Source organism: Malaclemys terrapin, chromosome 1 (genome assembly GCF_027887155.1).
Source record: "Malaclemys terrapin pileata isolate rMalTer1 chromosome 1, rMalTer1.hap1, whole genome shotgun sequence".
Taxonomy (NCBI): Eukaryota; Metazoa; Chordata; order Testudines; family Emydidae; genus Malaclemys; species Malaclemys terrapin.
This window is the reverse complement of record NC_071505.1, coordinates 133,494,474-133,513,292: the sequence shown is the minus strand read 5'-3', so window position 1 is coordinate 133,513,292 and position 18,819 is coordinate 133,494,474. Positions and strand designations below refer to the sequence as shown.

Genomic DNA, 18,819 nt, shown 5'->3' with positions numbered 1-18,819 from the left:
GCTGGGCGCTTCCTTCCGCTAACGTCAACAGCAGTGGGGGCGGGGCTACGGCCACAGATGAAAGAGGGAGAGGGGCGGGGTCACAGTAGGGGGAGGGGAGTGGTCATATGCAAATTATAGTTGTGGGAGGCGGGCTTTGTAGGAAAGGCCACACACCCCGCCCCCGCCTGCCTACCAAATAACCTGACTGACCCCTCCCCTACTCCCCCATCTTCCCTCTCACCCTGGGGCCCATCGCCCTGTCCCACAACCCCCCCCCCGCATCCCTCTCACCCTGGGGCCCCGTCCCACAACCCCCCCCCCGCATCCCTCTCACCCTGGGGCCCGTCGCCCCTGTCCCACAACCCACCCACCCCCATCCCTCTCACCCTGGGGCCCATCGCCCCTGACCCACAACCCCCCCCATCCCTCTCACCCTGGGACCTGTCACCCCTGCCCCACAATCCTCCATTCATCCCTCTCACCCTGGGGCCTGTCACCCCTGCCCCACGACCCCACCCCATCCCTCTCACCCAGGGGCCCGTCGCCCCTGCCCCACAAACCCCGCATCATTCCTTACCGGGGCCCATCGCCCCTGCCCCATGACCCCCGCCCATCCCTCTCACCCAGGGGCCTGTCACCCGTGCCCCATGACCCCCCCCCGCATCCCTCTTACCCTGGGCCTGGTGCCTGAAGGGGTTCCTATGTGTGTCTCATCTGACAAATTTCTGGAGCTAGTGGAGCCCTTAGATTGCTTTGCTTGAGATGTGCCAATGGGCAGTTGAATGGGATTGTCTTACCACACAATTATGGGAAAACATTTATCTGCAGGATGGAGTTGCCACATAAAAGAAGATTTTTCATCTTTACCTACTGCCTCGCGGATCAAGAGTGTTAATGTGGGTATATGGTGAAAAGAGATTGTGACAATGGGCGCTTACTTGGCAGATCTCCTCCGTGTGTGTGTTCTGAGTCATATCTGCTGAGTTTGTCAACTAAGGCTATGTCTACACTAGAGAGTTTATAGCGGCACAGCTCTACTGATGCAGCTGCACCGCTGTAAGATCTCTCATGCAGCTGCTCTATCTCCCATCAATATAATTAAACCACTCCCAACAAGAGGTGGTAGCTATGTTGGTGAGAGAAGCTCTCCTGCCGACACAGTGCTGTCACACTACCACTTCTGCCGGCATACCTTATGTTGCTCAGCTGTGTATTTTTTTCAGACCCTTGAGTGACATAAATTTTGCCAACATAAGTGGTAGTATAGACATGGCCAAATAAGATCTTGCTACTTACTCCTGTTTTCCCTGTAGAGCCACTGCAGCTTGGAAAGAAGGAGCTGGATTCCATTCTGCCTCATGCATTGACCACTGCCTTGTTAACAAGTGTTAACTGCAGAACCTTCATTGTTGGGGATGCTCGAGCCAGGAAGAAAAACCCATTTTGACTCACATTTCCCATATGAGTCTGGAAGGACAGCAGCTAGACAATCCATCTCTGTGCTTATAAATTCAGCAGATTTGACCTAGAGTCACGGAGACACAATAAACGTGGAACAGTTTTATATCATTTTTTAGAATCACTTTTCAAAGCAGCACTATCCTTTAATATTCTATGTAGTAGATCTTAATCTGTGTGTTTCCACAAAGCTCAAAATGATCTAACTGATGCAGCTGTTGTTTGCTTCAAGACTCAGATCTTCTTTTGTTATTTACTATATGAAGGATGTTACTCAAGTTTTCCTGCACAAAATTGTTTTTGGTAGTAGATACAATATATATAGTAGCAGGGCAAATAAGGCACAAAATATTAAAAGTTCCTCTAAGGCCTGGGCTCCTGGCTTTCTGCAGGGAGCCTGGCTGCTGCCTGGAGGCTCCCGGCTCCCTGTTCCCCACCGATAGAAGGAGGGTAGTGTGGACATGAATCACCACAGTGATTACTGCCCTAACAAAGTACAAGTCAGGACTAAAGTGTCTTTGTCATGAATAATAATGCTTAGCACTTTACACATTCAATGCACTTAAACATTAAATAATTAATTCCCACAACACACGTGACATCCTTGCATGGATCACAGTATTGAAATTGTAGAATGACTTTGTCTAGCAGTTAGGCATTCCTACATCCTCTCCCTGGAAATACTGTAAATCTTCAGTGTATCTGTGTCTACCACCTGTAGCAGTATGGGGGATTTCATTCTGATATTTCTGCAAGGAAAATATGGAAACAGTACTACCACCCCTCACACTTGGATCTTGCTGGGCTGAGCCTGCCTGCCCACACGTGGTTTTTCTGGGTGTGTTTCTGGGGCAGGCCCAGCCCTTGTACTGTGTCAGGTCGGGTGCAACCTCACCACCGAGCCCCTGTCCTGGGGGAAAGGGGAGGCTGCAGGGTGATCTCCCATCTCCATGCAGCCAGTGACCTGTGCTCCCCATTGCCACACTGGAGCCTCCACATTTATTTATTGACAAAATTTGCAGAATTTTGCAGTTTTAAAATATTGTGCGCAGAATTTTTATTTTTTTTGGCACAGTATTCCCTCAGGAATAATCTCTTGTGAACAGAAAAAAAGGTGGTTCTTTGCTCCATTACACACTTTATTCAGTCATGCAATGCACAAAAGGAAACCACAACACCCCCCTCCCAAAAGAGAAGCAGGACCCAGCAGCTGCCCATGGGAGATGAACTGCAGCCCTCCCTCCCTTACCGAGCAGCACAAGGGGAGGATACCAGGCTGGGGCTCACAGCTCCCTGCCGGCCCTGGGGAGTTAGGGTGTGGGAGGAGGTTCTGATCTGGGGCACGGGGCTGGGGTGCGGGTGGAGGTGCAGGGTCTGGGAGGGAGTTAGGGTTCGGGGTGCATGCTCTGGCTGGTTGGTGCTTACCTCAGGCAGCTCCCGGCTGGTGGCGCAGCGGGGCTAAGGCAGGCTTCCTGCCTGGTCTGACTCTGCGCGGCTCCTGGAAGTGGCCGGCATGTCCAGCTCCTAGGCACAGGGCTGGCCAGGTGGCTCTGCACCTGCAGGTTCTGCACCCACAGCTGTACCCATAGCAGCGCTGGGGGCAGGAGCAGCACACGGTGCTTCCCTGATTGCCCCTGCGCCTAGAGGCTGGATGTGCCAGCTGCTTCCGGGAGCTGAGTGGAGCCAGGGCAGGTTGGGAGACTGCCTTAGCCCCGCCAACTGGACTTTTAACGGCCTGGTCAGCATGGAGCCGCCAACGTCCCTTTTCGACCACATGTTCTGGTCGAAAACCGGATGCCTGTCAGTCCTAAACTCCAGGGCCTGGCTCCCTGTGCCCAGGAATGGATGGATTCACCTGTGGCCAGCAGAGCGGATAGCAGGCAGAAGGGCAGGAGCACCCACATGGTGCCCGGGCATTTGCTGCCATGAACAGAGCAGTGATGAAGCAGCTGATGTTGTGGGTATGGCAGGCACTTTGGCAAATACCTGCCCTGGAGAGGTCACCTGAGGCTGTCCATGATGGAGATGGGAGATTTCACAGCCCTAAGCATTGTGAAATTAACCCGGAGGCACATTTCCCTCCTCCGTCATGTTCCCACCCACCGGCATGGCTGGGTAAGCCACTGCCTGAAGTGCCCACAGCCTCCTTCCCCAGAGGCAGCTAAGCCAGCCCGCACCTTTCCCCAGCCACCTGGGCCTTGCCTTTGGGGAGGAGGTAGAGGCAGCCCTGGGAGGGGGTTGAGATTTAGTGGGTTAGAGCAGAGGAGGCTGGGAGCTAGGACTCCTGGGTTCTATCCCCAGCTCTAGGAGAAGAGTGGGATCAGGTGAATTAGAGCATGGAGGGCTGGGTTTCAGGACTCCTAGATTCTCTTGCTACCAGTATTTCTTGTGCACAGAACAGAGGTGACCTCTTTGGCCCATCACATGTTTTATTCAGCCAATGCACAAAAGGAAACAGGTGTGGGGAGTCACCAGATGCTGGGTTCGATCCCAGTGCTGAGAGTGGGGTCTAGTGGTTAGAGTGGGAGGGCTGGGAGCCAGGACTTCTGGGTTCCATGACTGGCACTGGGAGCGGAATGGGGTCTAGTAGTTAGAGTGGGGGCAGGGAGCCAAGACTCCTGACTTCTCTCCATGCAGGTGTGGCCAGAGTAGGGGGTCTAGGTTTGCAGCAGACACACACCTGGGATGGCCCCGGCGTTGCAGCCATCAGTGTCACAGTAGGCGATGTTCACCCGCATGGTGATATTGCGTGGGAAGGTCTCTGTAAAGGGGTCGGCCTCATAGCTCTTGGGTGCCAGGCACGACTTAGCCACATAGGAAAAGAAGTTTGCCCCTGTGGAAGGGAAATGGAGAATCACTTCTTAGCTCCCCAGTGCCCCCACAGCTGCTCCATCCACCCTCTTTGTATCTACCTATCCAACCCCCATCTCAATGCATCTACCACCCCCCTGACAGAATCCTCTCTTCTATCCTATCCAGTCCCCGCATCCACCCACTGCAATTCCCCCAGCTCATCCCATCTCCCATCTATTACATTATCTTCCCAGACTGAGGAGACCCAGCTCCAAGAGGGGAGTGGGCTCTAGTGGTTAGATTGGGGAGAGGGCTGGGAGCCAGGATTCACAGGTTCTAGCCCTGAGTCCAGGAGGACAATTGCATCTACACTTAGTAGGAATCTTGTTTCACTCACCCAGGTTGAACCCTGCCACACCAATGAGGCAGGTCCCACGCAAGGGGGCACAGAGCTCAATTCCTCTTTGGACTTACACACCTCACATAGCAGAGCGCTTCCTGGAGGTTTGAAAAATCCCTTCTCAGTTCAAATCCCAGCTCCTGACCCCTCCGAGGCAGTGCCCATGGGATAAATACCACTAGGAACCAAGAGGTGGCACTCTGGTAGTTCTTGCCACCAACGCCACCTCACTGAAAGTGTGGGCAGGTAGATATTGAAGAAATTCTATGTGCTTTTGTCCCAACTCTGCCAAGTTCCATTCAACTCAACATATGGGGAAAGGCATCTTACTAACTGGTTATTTGTGTCTTCTTCAAAACTGTAGACAAGTCTGTTTGCTGCCTGAGTGTCTGTGGCTAGAGTGATTTTTAAGCTGCACAGCTGGCTATCCGGGGTATTAGTCACATGTGCAAAGAAACACCACACATCTGTCTAGACAGAAAAAAAGAATTACACTGCTCTAAAGAGGGGTTTCTGCCTGGATTTGGGGTGACCGTATTGCCTCCCCCTGACTTGCTGTTCGAGGACTCTGCCTCTCAGAGTAACATTAGCTCAGCTACGATCAAGTTCCTAGACCACTTTTCATCCATGATCATGTCAATTCTCTTCTTCAGAATTTGATTTATGATTGTTAACCCTTTTGATTGATGGCTGTACACCTCCAGCATGCATGCTATGATACCCGGCTGGGTGAAGCAATCCTGTGATCATTAACTCTTTTCTGTCCAGATTTTGGGAGAGTTTAAATTCAATACATGAACATAATTTTTTGAAAGAAAGAAAGAAAGAAAGAAAGAAAGAAAGAAAGAAAGAAAGAAAGAGAATAATTGGTCCACTCTGGGGTTTTTTAAGAGCTTTCATCTGGAAACATCACTTCAACCTTAGCACCAGTGAGAAATGGTTCAACGGAGAACACTAGATTTGTTTGTGGGTAAACTGATGGCTCAAGGGAGTACACCAAAGTTGTTTTATTCAGGCTAGACAATAGGAACTGCTCATTCCTGACTATGGGCAGTGTTCCTTCCAGGGAGCTCACTGTGCAATTAGGCAGCTTCAGTATTTTGGATACCAATAAAGGATTTATTACTAGAACTGGTCTGATAACTACTGAGCTGGGTGTGTGCAGGCGTAGGTTCATTAACATCTGGAGCAGAGATCCCCCATCATGCAGTGCTTCCCTGCTTTCCTGATCCCAGAGTTCAATGCAGTTCTTGCCTTGGAATCTCTGTTCTCCATTCTGTATGCTAATGGGGATGCTTTCCTGTCCCACCTTCAATGCAAATGAGGCTAGGGGAGTTTCCTTTATCCTGTCACCTCGTCGGGAGAGGTTTAGGTGTGTCTCCCACTGCCTTTTCATTGCTTTCTGTAAGCCTTTCTTCTGATCGGTTTTGGTTCAAGCAGTGTGTGGGGTGTGTGTGTGTCCGTCGTGAGCCAGACAGGCTGGATACTGCGCCCTGGTTCCCCAAGAACGCAGAGCTGACAGGTAACATGGAGGAGGAACGAGGAGGAAGGACAGATGGACTCAGAGGATGACCCCATCACCCCAGCATGACCCATAGCCCACTGGACAGTGCCCTCGTGTGGGATACGCAAGTCCCAGAGTCAAATCCCTGCTCTCCCTGAGTCAGCCGGGGGACGTGGCCCTGGGTTTTCCTCTTGCTGATTTTAGCCACAAATTCCATCCTGACTCAAGAATCTATCATCAAAAGTGTCACATTCCCCGCATGAATTCCCACCCCCTCCAGTGCCTGGTTCCCTGTGCACGGGGACGGACAGGACTCACCTGTGGCCAGGAGAGCAGACAGCAGGCAGAGGGGCAGGGGCGCCCACATGGTGCCCAGGCGTTTGCTGCTGTGAACAGAGCAGCAATGAAGCAGCTGGCTGTGGGAACGGGAGGCAGGTTGGCAAATACCTGCTCTAGAGAGGTCACCCAAGCCTGCCCCATGATGCAGATGGGAGATTTCACAGCCCTGAGCATTGCAAAATCAACCCTAAGTCACATTTTTCCCCTGCAGCACATTCCCGCCCACCTGCACGGCTGGGTGAGCTGCGACCTCAGGTGTCCACAGCCCTCCTCCCCCAGGGGAGCTCAGCCAGCCCACACCTCTCCCCAGCCACCCGGGCCTAGGGTGACCAGATCACCAAAGACAAATATCGGGACGCGGGGGGGGGGGGGGGGTGACGTGGGGGGGGCGTGGCGGGGGGCGGGGCCAAAAAAAACAAACAAACAAAAAAAACCTTCCTCCGCAAGCGCTGGAGGGAGGCCCGGGAGACTCAGGGGAAGCGCGGGGCCGGGGTGAGTGAGAGCCCGGCCTGGCCCCGAGCAGGCAGGACTCAGTTGGGTGGTAGGGCGAGGAGGGGGGCGGCCCGCGGGGCCAGGCGGCGGCTGTTCTCCCCCCGGGCAGCGGGACTCGGGAGCAGCCGCTGCTGTAGCTCCCACTGCCGCGGGGGAGGAAGCGGCCATGGCACTCCGCGGCTGCGGCTCTGGCGCCCCCGAACCTCCCGAGCCGGGGCCTGCTGCGGGAACCCAGCAGCACGTACGCTGCGCCCAGCCCCTGGCCAGTCGCGTCTGGGCTGCTGCCCAGCTGGTGCTATCCCGCGGCGGCCCCGGAGTGGGGGCAGCAGGCCCCAGCCCCCCCCGTCCCGCTCGGGTCCCGCAGGGGAACGAACAGGGCTGGGCTGCCGATGCCTCCGCTCCGGGGCCGCCGCGGGATTGCACCAGCTGGGCAGAGCCCAGACGCGACTGGCCAGGGGCTGGGCCCAGCGTACGCGCTGCTGGGTTCTCGCAGCAGGCCCCGGCTCGGGGGGTTCGGAGGCGCCGCAGCCGCGGAGCGCCATGGCCGCTTCCTCCCCCGCGGCAGTGGGAGCTGCAGCAGCGGTTGCTCCCGAGTCCCGCTGCCCGGGGGGACAACAACAGCCGCCGCCTGGCCCCGCGGGCCGCCCCCCTCCTCTCCCTACCGCCCGACTGCGTCCTGCCTGCTCGGGGCCAGGCCGGACTCTTACTCACCCTGGCCCCGCACTTCCCCTGCGTCTCCTCGGCCTCCCTCCAGCGCTTGCGGAGGGAGGGGGAATGGTGAGCCCGGGGAAGAGGCGGGGATTCGGGGAGGGAGCCAATCGGAGGAGGAGGGGGCAGAGTCGGGGCGGGGGGGGTGGGTGCGAGCACTTCCGGGCTCTAGGCTCCGGGGCATTTCCTTGTTTGTCCGGTTGTCCCGACCGCATGTCGGTCGGGACGCGGGACAAACAAGGAAATATCGGGACGGTCCCGATAAAATCGGGACGTCTGGTCACCCTACCCGGGCCTTGCCTTCGGGGAGGAGATAGCAGTAGAGGCAGGCCTGGGAGGGGGTTGAGGTTTAGTGGGTTAGAGCAGAGGGAGGCTGGGTTTCAGGACTCCTGGGTTCTCTTCCTGCCAGTGGTGAACTTTGCTCCTAAAACAGCAAAGGGAACATTTTCTAATTCAGGGCTACGCATGCTGCTTATGCAGCACACCCTGCCACTGCTAGCTTGTGGAATAAGTATCAGATTCTAGATACAAACAGAGACCTTCCCAATGTTACATTGTGCTCAGACTACTAAGGTGGCTAGAATACTATTTTGGGGGGAGCAATTGGTATAATATTGTTAAACAGAGAATCTGAAGAATTGCAGTAAATAATACACCCCTCAAAATTCAAATGTGAAACCACTTCCAACACTAGATGGCCTCAGAGCATAGGCAGTGAGTTATATGGACCCGTGGTGCCTGTGCTCCACCAATATTCAGGAACGTGGTCCCGGTTCCACCAATGTTGGGCTTATATTTTCAGAGCCGTCCTGTCTATAGGACAGACTGGGGCAACTTCCCCGGGCTCCACCCTTTGGGGGCCCCATGCTTTGGAGGGGCCCCGCACTTCAGGAGGACACGGGGTCCAGGATGGACTGTGGGGTTAAGTGGGGGGCCTGGCACCAGCAGCAGTGAGTGATCAGGCCCCAGCCCACCCCACTCTGCCCCACCTCTTCCCACCCCTGATCCGCCCCCGCCCCCACTTTGCCCCTTCCCCCAGCCCCTGCCTCCACTCCACCTCTTTCCAGATTTTGCCCCCTCCTCCGAGTGATGCTGGGAGCCAGCGGGGCGGGGCAGAGCAGAGCGGGGAGGGTTGGGGCTGCGCTGCTCGCTGCTGCTAGTGCCAGGCCCCCCACTAACCTCCCCAGGCTGCCCTGGCCCCTGCATCCCCCTGAAGTGCGGGGCCCCCCAAAGTGCAGGGCCTGAGGCGGTTGCCCTGGTCTGTCCGATGGACAGGACGGCTCTGCTTGGACCCATTCTGGGCACCAACAAAAATTACACAAACCTGGCGCCCATGTCTCACAGTATTAAACGAGGATCTAATAACCAGGGTGCACAGGCATAAACGACTCCTTCTTTTGTTGTTTTAAGAATATTACATGAGTAACATGACAATATATTTAGCAACATTAAGTAAATTATACATAATTTAATTTAAGATCAAGTAGGAGAGAGAACAGGGAGTCAGAGTCAGAATTCCTAGGTTCCATTCTTGGCTCTGGCATTGACTGCTGTGTGACTTTGGATAATAATTAGGGTTGTCAAGCAATTAAAAAAATTAATCACGATTAATCGTGTGATTAATTGCACTGTTAAACAATAATAGAATATCATTTATTTAAATATTTTTGGATGTTTTCTACATTTTCAAATATATTGATTTCAATTACAACCCAGAATATGAAGTGTACAGTGCTCAGTTTATATTTATTTTTATTATAAATATTTGTACTGTAATGCAATCTCTTTATCATGAAAGTTGAACTGACAAATGTAGAATCATGTACAAAAAACAACTGCATCCAAAAATAAAACAATGTCAAACTTTAGAGCCTACAAGTCCACTCAGTCTTATTTCTTGTTCAGCCAATCGCTCAAACAAGTTTGGTTACATGTGCAGGAGATAATGCTGCCCACACGTCTTGTTCAAAATGTCACCTGAAAGTGAGAACAGTTGTTCTCATAGCACTGTTGTAGCCGGCGTCACAAGATATTTACATGCCAGATGCGCTAAAGATTCATATGTCCCTTCATGCTTCAACCACCATTCCATGGGACATGCGTCCATGCTGATGATGGGTTCTGCTCAATAACAATCCAGAGCAGTGCAGACCAACGCATCTTCATTTTCATCATCTGAGTCAGATGCCACCAGCAGAAGGTTGATTTTCTTTTTTGGTGGTTCGGGTTCTGTAGTTTTCGCATTGGAGTGTTGCTCTTTTAAGAGTCCTGAACGCATGCTTCACACCTCATCCCTCTCAGATTTTGGAAAGCACTTCAGATTCTTAAACCTTGGGTCGAGTGCTGTAGCTATCTTCAGAAATCTCACAGTGGTACCTTCTTTGCGTTTTGTCAGATCTGCAGTGAAAGTGTTCTTAAAATGAACAACATGTGCTGAGTCATCATCCGAGACAGCTATAGCATGAAATATATGGCAGAATGCAGGTAAAATAGAGCCAGAGACATACAATTCTCTCCCAAGGAGTTCGGTCACAAATTTAATTAATGCATTATTTGTTTAACAAGTTTCATCAGCATGGAAGCATGTTTTTTGGAATGGTAGCTGAAGCATGAAGGGGCATACAAATGTTTACCGTATCTGGCACCTTGCAATGCTGGCTACAAAAGTGCCATGCGAATGCCTTTTCTCAGTTTCTGGTGACATTGTAAATAAGAAGTAGGCAGCATTATGTCCTGTAAATGTAAACTTGTTTGTCTTAGCAATGTGCTGAATGAGAAGTAGAACTTGTAGGCTGTAAAATTTTGCATTGTTTTGTTTTTGAGTGCAGTTATGTAACAAAAAAAAATCTACATTGGTAAATTGCACTTTCACAATAAAGAGATTGCACTACAGTACTTGTATGAGGTGAATTTCTTATGTTTATCATTTTTACATTGCAAATATTAGTAATCAAAAATAATAATATAAAGTGCGCAATGTACACTTTGTATTCTGTGTTGAATTTGAAATCAATATATTTGAAAATGTAGAAAAAATCCAAAAATATTTAATAAATTTCAGTTGGTATTCTATCATTTAACAATGCAATTAAAACTGAAATTAATAGTGATTCATTTTTTTAATCGTGATTAATTTTTTTTAGTTAGTCACGTGAATTAACTGTGATTAATCAACGGCCCTAATAATACTTATGCAGCCTAATGGGGGGTGGGGTGGTGTTGTGGCGCTTAATATATATCTGCAAAATGCCTTTAGTTCTTGAGTACAAGGTGCTACAAAAGGGCACAGTGTGATTATTATTTACAGACAACAGGTTCCGTAATGCATTTTTAAAGAAAGAACTATAAAAAAGGAAAGATAATGTACATTTAAAACTATAGGGATAAAATAAGGTCTGTAAATTGGGCTTCTCAAACTATGGGTCATTCAGGTGTTCTTTTGGCTTGCAACAATTTGTCACTTTGCCTGTTCTTCGGTAGAATGAGCAGAGCACTGACCACAGGCGTGCTCTGTATTTTGGATTAGTCTCTAAGGTGCCACAAGTACTCCTGGTTTTTTTTTGTATTTTAGAGACCCCTTTTACTGCATGAAGAACAGGAGGGCTACATGTACATGATAGGCCACACCCACTCTTTTCTGTTCAGCAGAACTTGAGGGCAGTGAAGGCACCTGAAGGGAAGAGCTGACTGCCTGCCTCTCTAGGGATTTATACTCATCACTGTGGTCCCTGAGCATGAATCTGATCCTTAACTAAAGGAGACACTGTCTGGCGAGAGTGAAGGAGCTGACCATGGTTGAGATGGATGTGGAGGCTGATGACTTAACATGAAAAATGTGGAAACAAGGAAGGGAAAATAAGAAAGAAATATGGAGCCATGCACCTATACTCAAATACCATCAACATAGACTCTGCCTCTGATCAGTGAGAGGTTAGACTGAATTCCAGTGTCAGATGATTTTCTATGTCACATCACTCTCAGCACTGAGAATTCTCTTGAGATATTCAACAGCAGGTTTACTGAGAAGTTGGGAGATACCAGTCTATGTGCCAGAGAATATAATAAAGCTATGGGAAGATATTCTCTGCAAATCAGATCAATTAGAGAATGGAATTGCAGCAATGACGTAATGAGCCAAACTGTGTCCGTAGTTTCATTTTGAGAACTCCAGTGCAGTAAAGAATGGCTGCAGTCCCAATTTGATCTAAATTGGAGCAGACAAATATACAAGTGCGTAACTCTGAGAGGAGAACAGATATTTTAGATGAGAGTAATCTAAGCATCTAAGTCACTAAGCACAATAGCTAGGGAGAATGAATAATAATCAAATTCAAACAGCCTGAATTCCCCCTCTGCCATTCAACTACAGTTCTAAAGGTGGTGATAGTCTGTTTTTCAGTGTTTGATTGCAGGGATGTTTCAGGTGGTAATGTTGTGAGAACTATCAGCAGTGTCCGACAGGTAATCAGCATTTCAGTTGGATACTCATGGGCTTCCCATAGTTTCCAGTGTCAAGCAGGAACCTAATGGTATGTAGATAGAAGAACAGGAGTACTTGTGGCACCTTAGAGACTAACAAATTTATTAGAGCATAAGCTTTCGTGGACTACAGCCCACTTCTTCGGATGCATAGAGAATGCATCCGAAGAAGTGGGCTGTAGTCCACGAAAGCTTATGCTCTAATAAATTTGTTAGTCTCTAAGGTGCCACAAGTACTCCTGTTCTTCTTTTTGCGGATACAGACTAACACGGCTGCTACTCTGAAACCTGTCGGTATGTAGATAGTACTTCAAACAGTTCCAGTTGCTGAACTCTGTGCTCTCTCTATCTCTGACATCCAATTTATCCTCTTGCCTTCATGCCTTTGCTGGCTCTTAGCAGTTCCTTGCACCCTTGCCCTTAGCACAAACATTTTCTAAGATACATGATATAGGCCACATACTATATCTTCCAGGACAGTTTACCTGCCCAACACCTCTGTGAGGTCATTGATACAGTCAACCCTCTATTCTGTAGGAAAGCTCACCTGGTATGGGGCTTCTGGGAAGTCACTGATATAGTCACCCTGTATCCTACAGGACAGTTTCCCTGGCTTGGTCCTTTGTGAGATCATTGTTATGATCATTCCTATGTCCTGCAGGATTTTTTCCTGCCTGTAGAGCCTATGTGTGATAGTATGACTCCAGTAACCCACCCAATTGCTCTTCTGCTCTGGGAACACTGTGAGAGCACTGAGATGGGTATTCCCTGTATCCTGCAGGACAGCTCCCTTATTACTCTTATTTGTAACACCTATTGCCTCAGTCAGGGACAAGATCCCTATTGTGCTGGGTGCTGTACAGACATGTCAAAAGATAGGTTAACGACTGGGGCTGGCAGTCATATAAATCTGATTTTGTAATGAATTAAGTCAGCCTCCCTTTGAGGGCTCATTCACCTGGACATTGACTCTCTCTTTCATCCACCCTTCTGGTTTGATATAAAAGGGAATGGAGTCCCTGTAGAAGGGTGTAATGCACACCATGGCTTGTTAGCCTTCTCTCCTGTTGCCTTTTATAAATACCTGGTCTGCAGTCTGCACCTCACTATAGAACTTAACTTGGGTTTCTAATTCTGTTCAGAGGTTCTGCCAGTGGCCCATATCTGACTCTCCCCTCTCAGAGAGGGAGACACTATGAGTTTGATTCCTCTCTCATTTACAGTGGTATAAATCCAGTAACCTCAGTAGAATTATTTATGATTTATATTGGTTTAAATGGGGTGAGATTCAGACCCTATGATCTCTGTGGTTTCTAGGCTTTTAACTCCCAAGAAGCAGGAGTCCTTAAATGCAAGTGCCCAGTATAATATCAAGAATAAGTCTCTATCCACCTCTAGAGTCTCCTTTTTATTAAAAATATTGCTGTGGGTTGTGAAGAATCTCTGATCACAACAAGAATGTTGGTAACGTTCAGGAACGTTCAACGCACATTCTGCTTTGGTTACCTGGACTAATCTAGGTTAAAAATGTCTACAAATGTGCACAGCCCATGTGTGGAGAGTTATAATTTAAAATGATGTTCTTGAATATTGTACAGTTAAATGGTTACCTACAAAACATACCAGGCAGGTATAGAAACCAGACCAGTAGCTGCTTGTGCAGAATGTTACTTAATTGGTGGTAAGAACATTGAATTTTTGTGAAGAGCTGTTTCACTGCTATGTCCTGCTTTGTCTCTTTTGATAGCTTTTTCCACTGGGCTTTCCAGATCTTCCTCTGGAATAACCTGTTTGGTTGTGTTCTGCGCTTTATTTTCCATTGTGTCTGAGGAAGGTGCATTGAGAGTTAGTCTTTCAGTTGCAGCAGTAGGATTTTCAGTCATTTCACATTTTACTTTATCAACCATATCTTGACAGGTGTTTTCTTCTGTACGAAATAAAATAAAACAACAGTGTGAAACTGTAACGTGTCTGCAGCCCCACATTAAACCTGCAAAGGGCCAATCAATTATTTCCTCAGCATTTCAGAAGAGCAGAACCACCAACCCCCATGCATTTTTTCTGCCCTAAGAACTAAAGTGCATTGTGGATGGATTGTAGATGCTGTCTCTGATTATTTTTCTACCAATATAACTGTATGAAGGCTCTTTCTGCATAAACCTAGGACTTTAATTGTTATATTTACCTTGTCGGGCTGCAGATAAACCACATGTCCCGGAGGGTAACTCTGTGTTTCTACCAAAGAGGCAGGAAAGAGGTAGTGTGGCCAATGGAGGATGCTGTGGCTGTGGGTATGGCCAATGATTCGATGGAGCATTCCATCATTTTACATTACTTCATCCTTTCTTTTTAACAAAGCTATTTCCTCAAACATGAAGGCCTCTAGAAATCATAACTGCCAACACGTACAAGAGACAAACATTATTAAGAATAAAGAACTGCAAATATTCAGACTACTGCACCTCCTTGTCCAGGCAGTGTGTGTTTCTGTACATTCTCCTTCTTCTCTAGTGTGAAGAAGGAGCTTTCACTTGCAGAGTGGGGATTTTGTTTTGATTTATGTATTCGTGGTTCCTGGATCCATGTGTGCTGCATTGCTTCATCTGGAGTCATGCGGAGGGCAGGTTCCCACCTTAAAATATAAAAATGATAAATAATTATTGAACAGTGGATTTTTTTATAATACTAAAAATGAAAAAATACATTAAACTTAGGCCAGAAAATACTTTCATTGTCTTCAGGAATATTGAGCCACGAAGGCATTTTTCAAATTCACAAAAAGTAAAAAAACCTGTTTGACTTTATCCATAATCCCATTTGCCAAAACCCTCTTTCTGCTTTCTGCAAATTTGCCTGAGTTACTGATCAAATTCTGTGCAGTACCAAACAGCCAAATTCTTACCATAGATCCTCACATGCAGATCACAATATTATCAGAGGGCTCATTCTGTATATGTGCCCAAGAGCCTTAAAATCCTAAAATGATGTTAGCACCAAGAAAAGGTGTTAGAATTGAGCAACAGCTGCAATCCACTAGCAGATAGGTATTTCCTCAGTTAGTTGTACCTCATACAAACTGTGTCAGCTTCCATTCTTCTGACTAGTCTAATGTCAAAACTGTCCATGGCGTTCATTAGAACTTCACAGAGCCATTGTAAGAAAGATACTGGGCCACTACACTGGAATATTAAAGTGATGTTCCTCGTTAAGGGAAAGATTTTTCTTGTAACTAGATCACTGTTCAAAACAACATAACTGCAAGTTGAGATTTACAGAAGAGCAACCCTACAAACAGAGTAGTAAATCCTGAAGCTGTTTTTGAGGGTTTCTTCAGGAAAGTAATAATAACTGGTAACAAGGATCCTGCACAGAAAGTGCTGAACATGGTCCAAAATTCCAACCTGACATAGTGCATAGATAACAGTAAAACAGGCAAGGGAGCTGATACTGCTGTCACTTACATGGGTGAAAATCAGGAGTAACTCCTCTGGAGCCACGCTACATCAATGTAAGTGAGAGCAAAATCTGGTTCATTGTTTTCAAAATTCAATCCTTTGCTGGTTCAAGTTTTTTATTTTGGCTGGTGAATAAAACATTGTTAGTGTGATTATTAACATCCATCATTCTGGTAAAAAGCAGGTGAGTATTTTGTGTGTAGGCTGGTAAATCTTCGTAACAGTTTTGCAGCAGGACACTACTAAATCCACGTTCCTAGAGTGTTTTGTTAGTCTCCACCACTTCTATTTTTCTAGGTAAAAGATCACACCACACACCAGCATGTCTGTGAGGTGCAATCCGGGGAAGTGCTCAGCACTCTCAACTCCCAAGAGTTTTGCTTCTTCCGGCTCAGTTTGATTCATAACAGGTCACCTTTACTTGGTGATAACAGGGACACACTGGCAACATGCTGGAAAGTCAAGTGCTGCACTTCATTTGCAAATGAACGTACAGGGTTGTTGTTTTTTCAGAAAAAAGAACTGAAGATAGCCTTGATATTTGCTGGTACTTATTTATCATTTGCATGGCACCCACACTGTGCAAGACAATTACTGTCAGGCATGAAGAGACGGTTTCTATCCTCAAAGGAGACTTTGTGGCACCTTAGAGACTAACAAATTTATTTGGGCATAAGCTTTTGTGGGCCAAACCCGGTTTTAGCCCATGAAAGTTTATGCCCAAATAAATTTGTTAGTCTCGAAGGTGCCACAAGGACTCCTCGTTGTTTTTGCTGATACTGATTAACATGGCTACCACTCTGAAACCTGTCCTCAAAGGGTTTAAGATCTAGATAACCTACTAAAGTTGTATCTTCCTTGAAGATTAACAGAAGTTGTTGGCTATTTGCATTTACGAGCAATGAAAAACTTGCAGCTGATCAGTGTCAGTTAAGAGAACAACTGAAGTCAATGACAAAACTCCTATTGACTTCAATAAGGTCAGGATTTCAACCCACAACTCCCTGGGAAATGTTTGGACCTTGACTTGCCCTCCAGGTTCCCCTGGTTGATAGGAATCTAGTCCAATAACTGGCATGAAAAAAATGCTATTGAATAATTTTTGAAACCTTCCCATCTACAGTGGCCCAGAACAGTGTTTATTTTTTCATAAGTAGTAAATAGAAGTAGTAAAAAGAAAAAAATACCCAAGGGGCAAAAGGCAAAGACTTGTCAGGGATTAAAAAATTGTTAGGTGGTAGGAACAAGAGTTGTATTAAATGACTGATTTTCATAATAAAGAGAGGTTAATTGGTGGTTGCCTCAGGAGTGGGATACAGGCCAGGGTGATTTACTATTATTATTTAACGTGTTTATTACAAAAGTGCCTAAGGACCAACCAAAATGGGACCCCATTGTGCTAAGCATAAAGAATAGTAGATGGTCCCTGCCCCAGAGAGCTTACAATCTAAATAGAGAAGACAGACACGGGGTGTAGAGCTTTATAAACATTTACTAATTAATCCTTTCATCACCCCAGTGAGTTAAGAAAGTCAGTATTATTATTTCCAATTTAAAGACAGGAAAACTAATGTGCAGAGAGATTTTGTGCCGGGGTCTACTTAAACTGTGGAGAAATCGCACATTTTTTGCGGGTTGATCACAGCATAAGTAGCATTCATATAATATATTCCATACCAGCCTTACTTCTACATTGCTGCTAGTGGCAGTGCTGCGTTCAGAGCTGGGCATCTGACTAGCAGCCACCTCTTTCCGGCCGCCCAGCTCTGAAAGCCGTGCAGAAGTAAAGGTGGCAATATTGCGACCGTCCGCTACAATAGACTTGCAATCCTCTTTTGGATCGGGACCCCCAGTTTGAGAAACGCTGTGTACTTTTGTATATTCTTACCCTATAGTATAGTGTAAAGGTACACAAAAGACCAGATTTCATGGGGGAGACTAGATTTCTCAGTCCATGACAAATTTTTATGGCTACGAATTTAGTAGACCTTTAGTTATGTGTCTTGCCCAATCTGTACTGTACTTCATACTAAATAAAATAGAGTGTTTAAAAGAAAAAAGAACTTAGGAGTTTCTGACTCCTGGTTAGATCTGTCCCTAGGCATTTGTGTCCCTAGCCGCCACTGTGCAGTGTCCATGATAGGAATGGGTAGACGGCTAGAATAGCTGCATACCCCGCATATGGGGAGAAGAGATTGGCAAGTTTTCAACAGGACGGATTTATTATTCCCGCATTCATTTTAATTATTATTGCACCCCACCATATTTCTTTCCAGAGGGAGTGCTCTACTAGTGGAACTACACTTTGAGACACAGATAGCTAAGACTGAAAATGTTCAGGGAAGGGCCAGAAAGATCATGAGAAGTAACAGAAGGACGTAGATATAGATTCATAGATTCATAGATCCTAGGACTGGAAGGGACCTCGAGAGGTCATCGAGTCCAGTCCTCTGCCCGCATGGCAGGACCAAATACTGTCTAGACCATCCCTGATAGACATTTATCTAACCTACTCTTAAATATCTCCAGAGATGGAGATTCCACAACCTCCCTAGGCAATTTATTCCAGTGTTTAACCACCCTGACAGTAGGAACTTTTTCCTAATGTCCAACCTAGACCTCCCTTGCTGCAGTTTAAGCCCATTGCTTCTTGTTCTATCCTTAGAGGCTAAGGTGAACAAGTTTTCTCCCTCCTCCTTATGACACCCTTTTAGATACCTGAAAACTGCTATCATGTCCCCTCTCAGTCTTCTCTTTTCCAAACTAAACAAACCCAATTCCTTCAACCTTCCTTCATAGGTCATGTTCTCAAGACCTTTAATCATTCTTGTTGCTCTTCTCTGGACCCTTTCCAATTTCTCCACATCTTTCTTGAAATGCGGTGCCCAGAACTGGACACAATACTCCAGATGAGGCCTAACCAGAGTGGAGTAGAGCGGAAGAATGACTTCTCGTGTCTTGCTCACAACACACCTGTTAATACATCCCAGAATCATGTTTGCTTTTTTTGCAACAGCATCACACTGTTGACTCATATTTAGCTTGTGGTCCACTATAACCCCTAGATCCCTTTCTGCCGTACTCCTTCCTAGACAGTCTCTTCCCATTCTGTATGTGTGTATGAAAAAGTATAGAAGTGGAGTGATTTTTGAAAATGTAAAAGCCAGAGGGGACTTGACTGTGGGAGTGAGGCTTCGAAGCACAGAGTA

General features: G+C 47.3%; 1 protein-coding gene across 1 annotated transcript in view; it reads right to left on the bottom strand.

The window, feature by feature from the left end:
- Positions 1 to 13,822: 13,822 nt before the first annotated feature.
- Positions 13,823 to 18,819, bottom strand: part of DYRK4 (dual specificity tyrosine phosphorylation regulated kinase 4) — a 28,352-nt gene continuing 23,355 nt past the window's right edge. The window contains exons 10-11 of the mRNA XM_054016335.1: positions 14,618 to 14,787; positions 13,823 to 14,082 (exon numbers count right to left, since the gene is read on the bottom strand). Coding sequence (XP_053872310.1) covers positions 13,823 to 14,082; positions 14,618 to 14,787 — 430 coding nt within the window. The remainder of the gene's footprint in view (positions 14,083 to 14,617; positions 14,788 to 18,819) is intronic.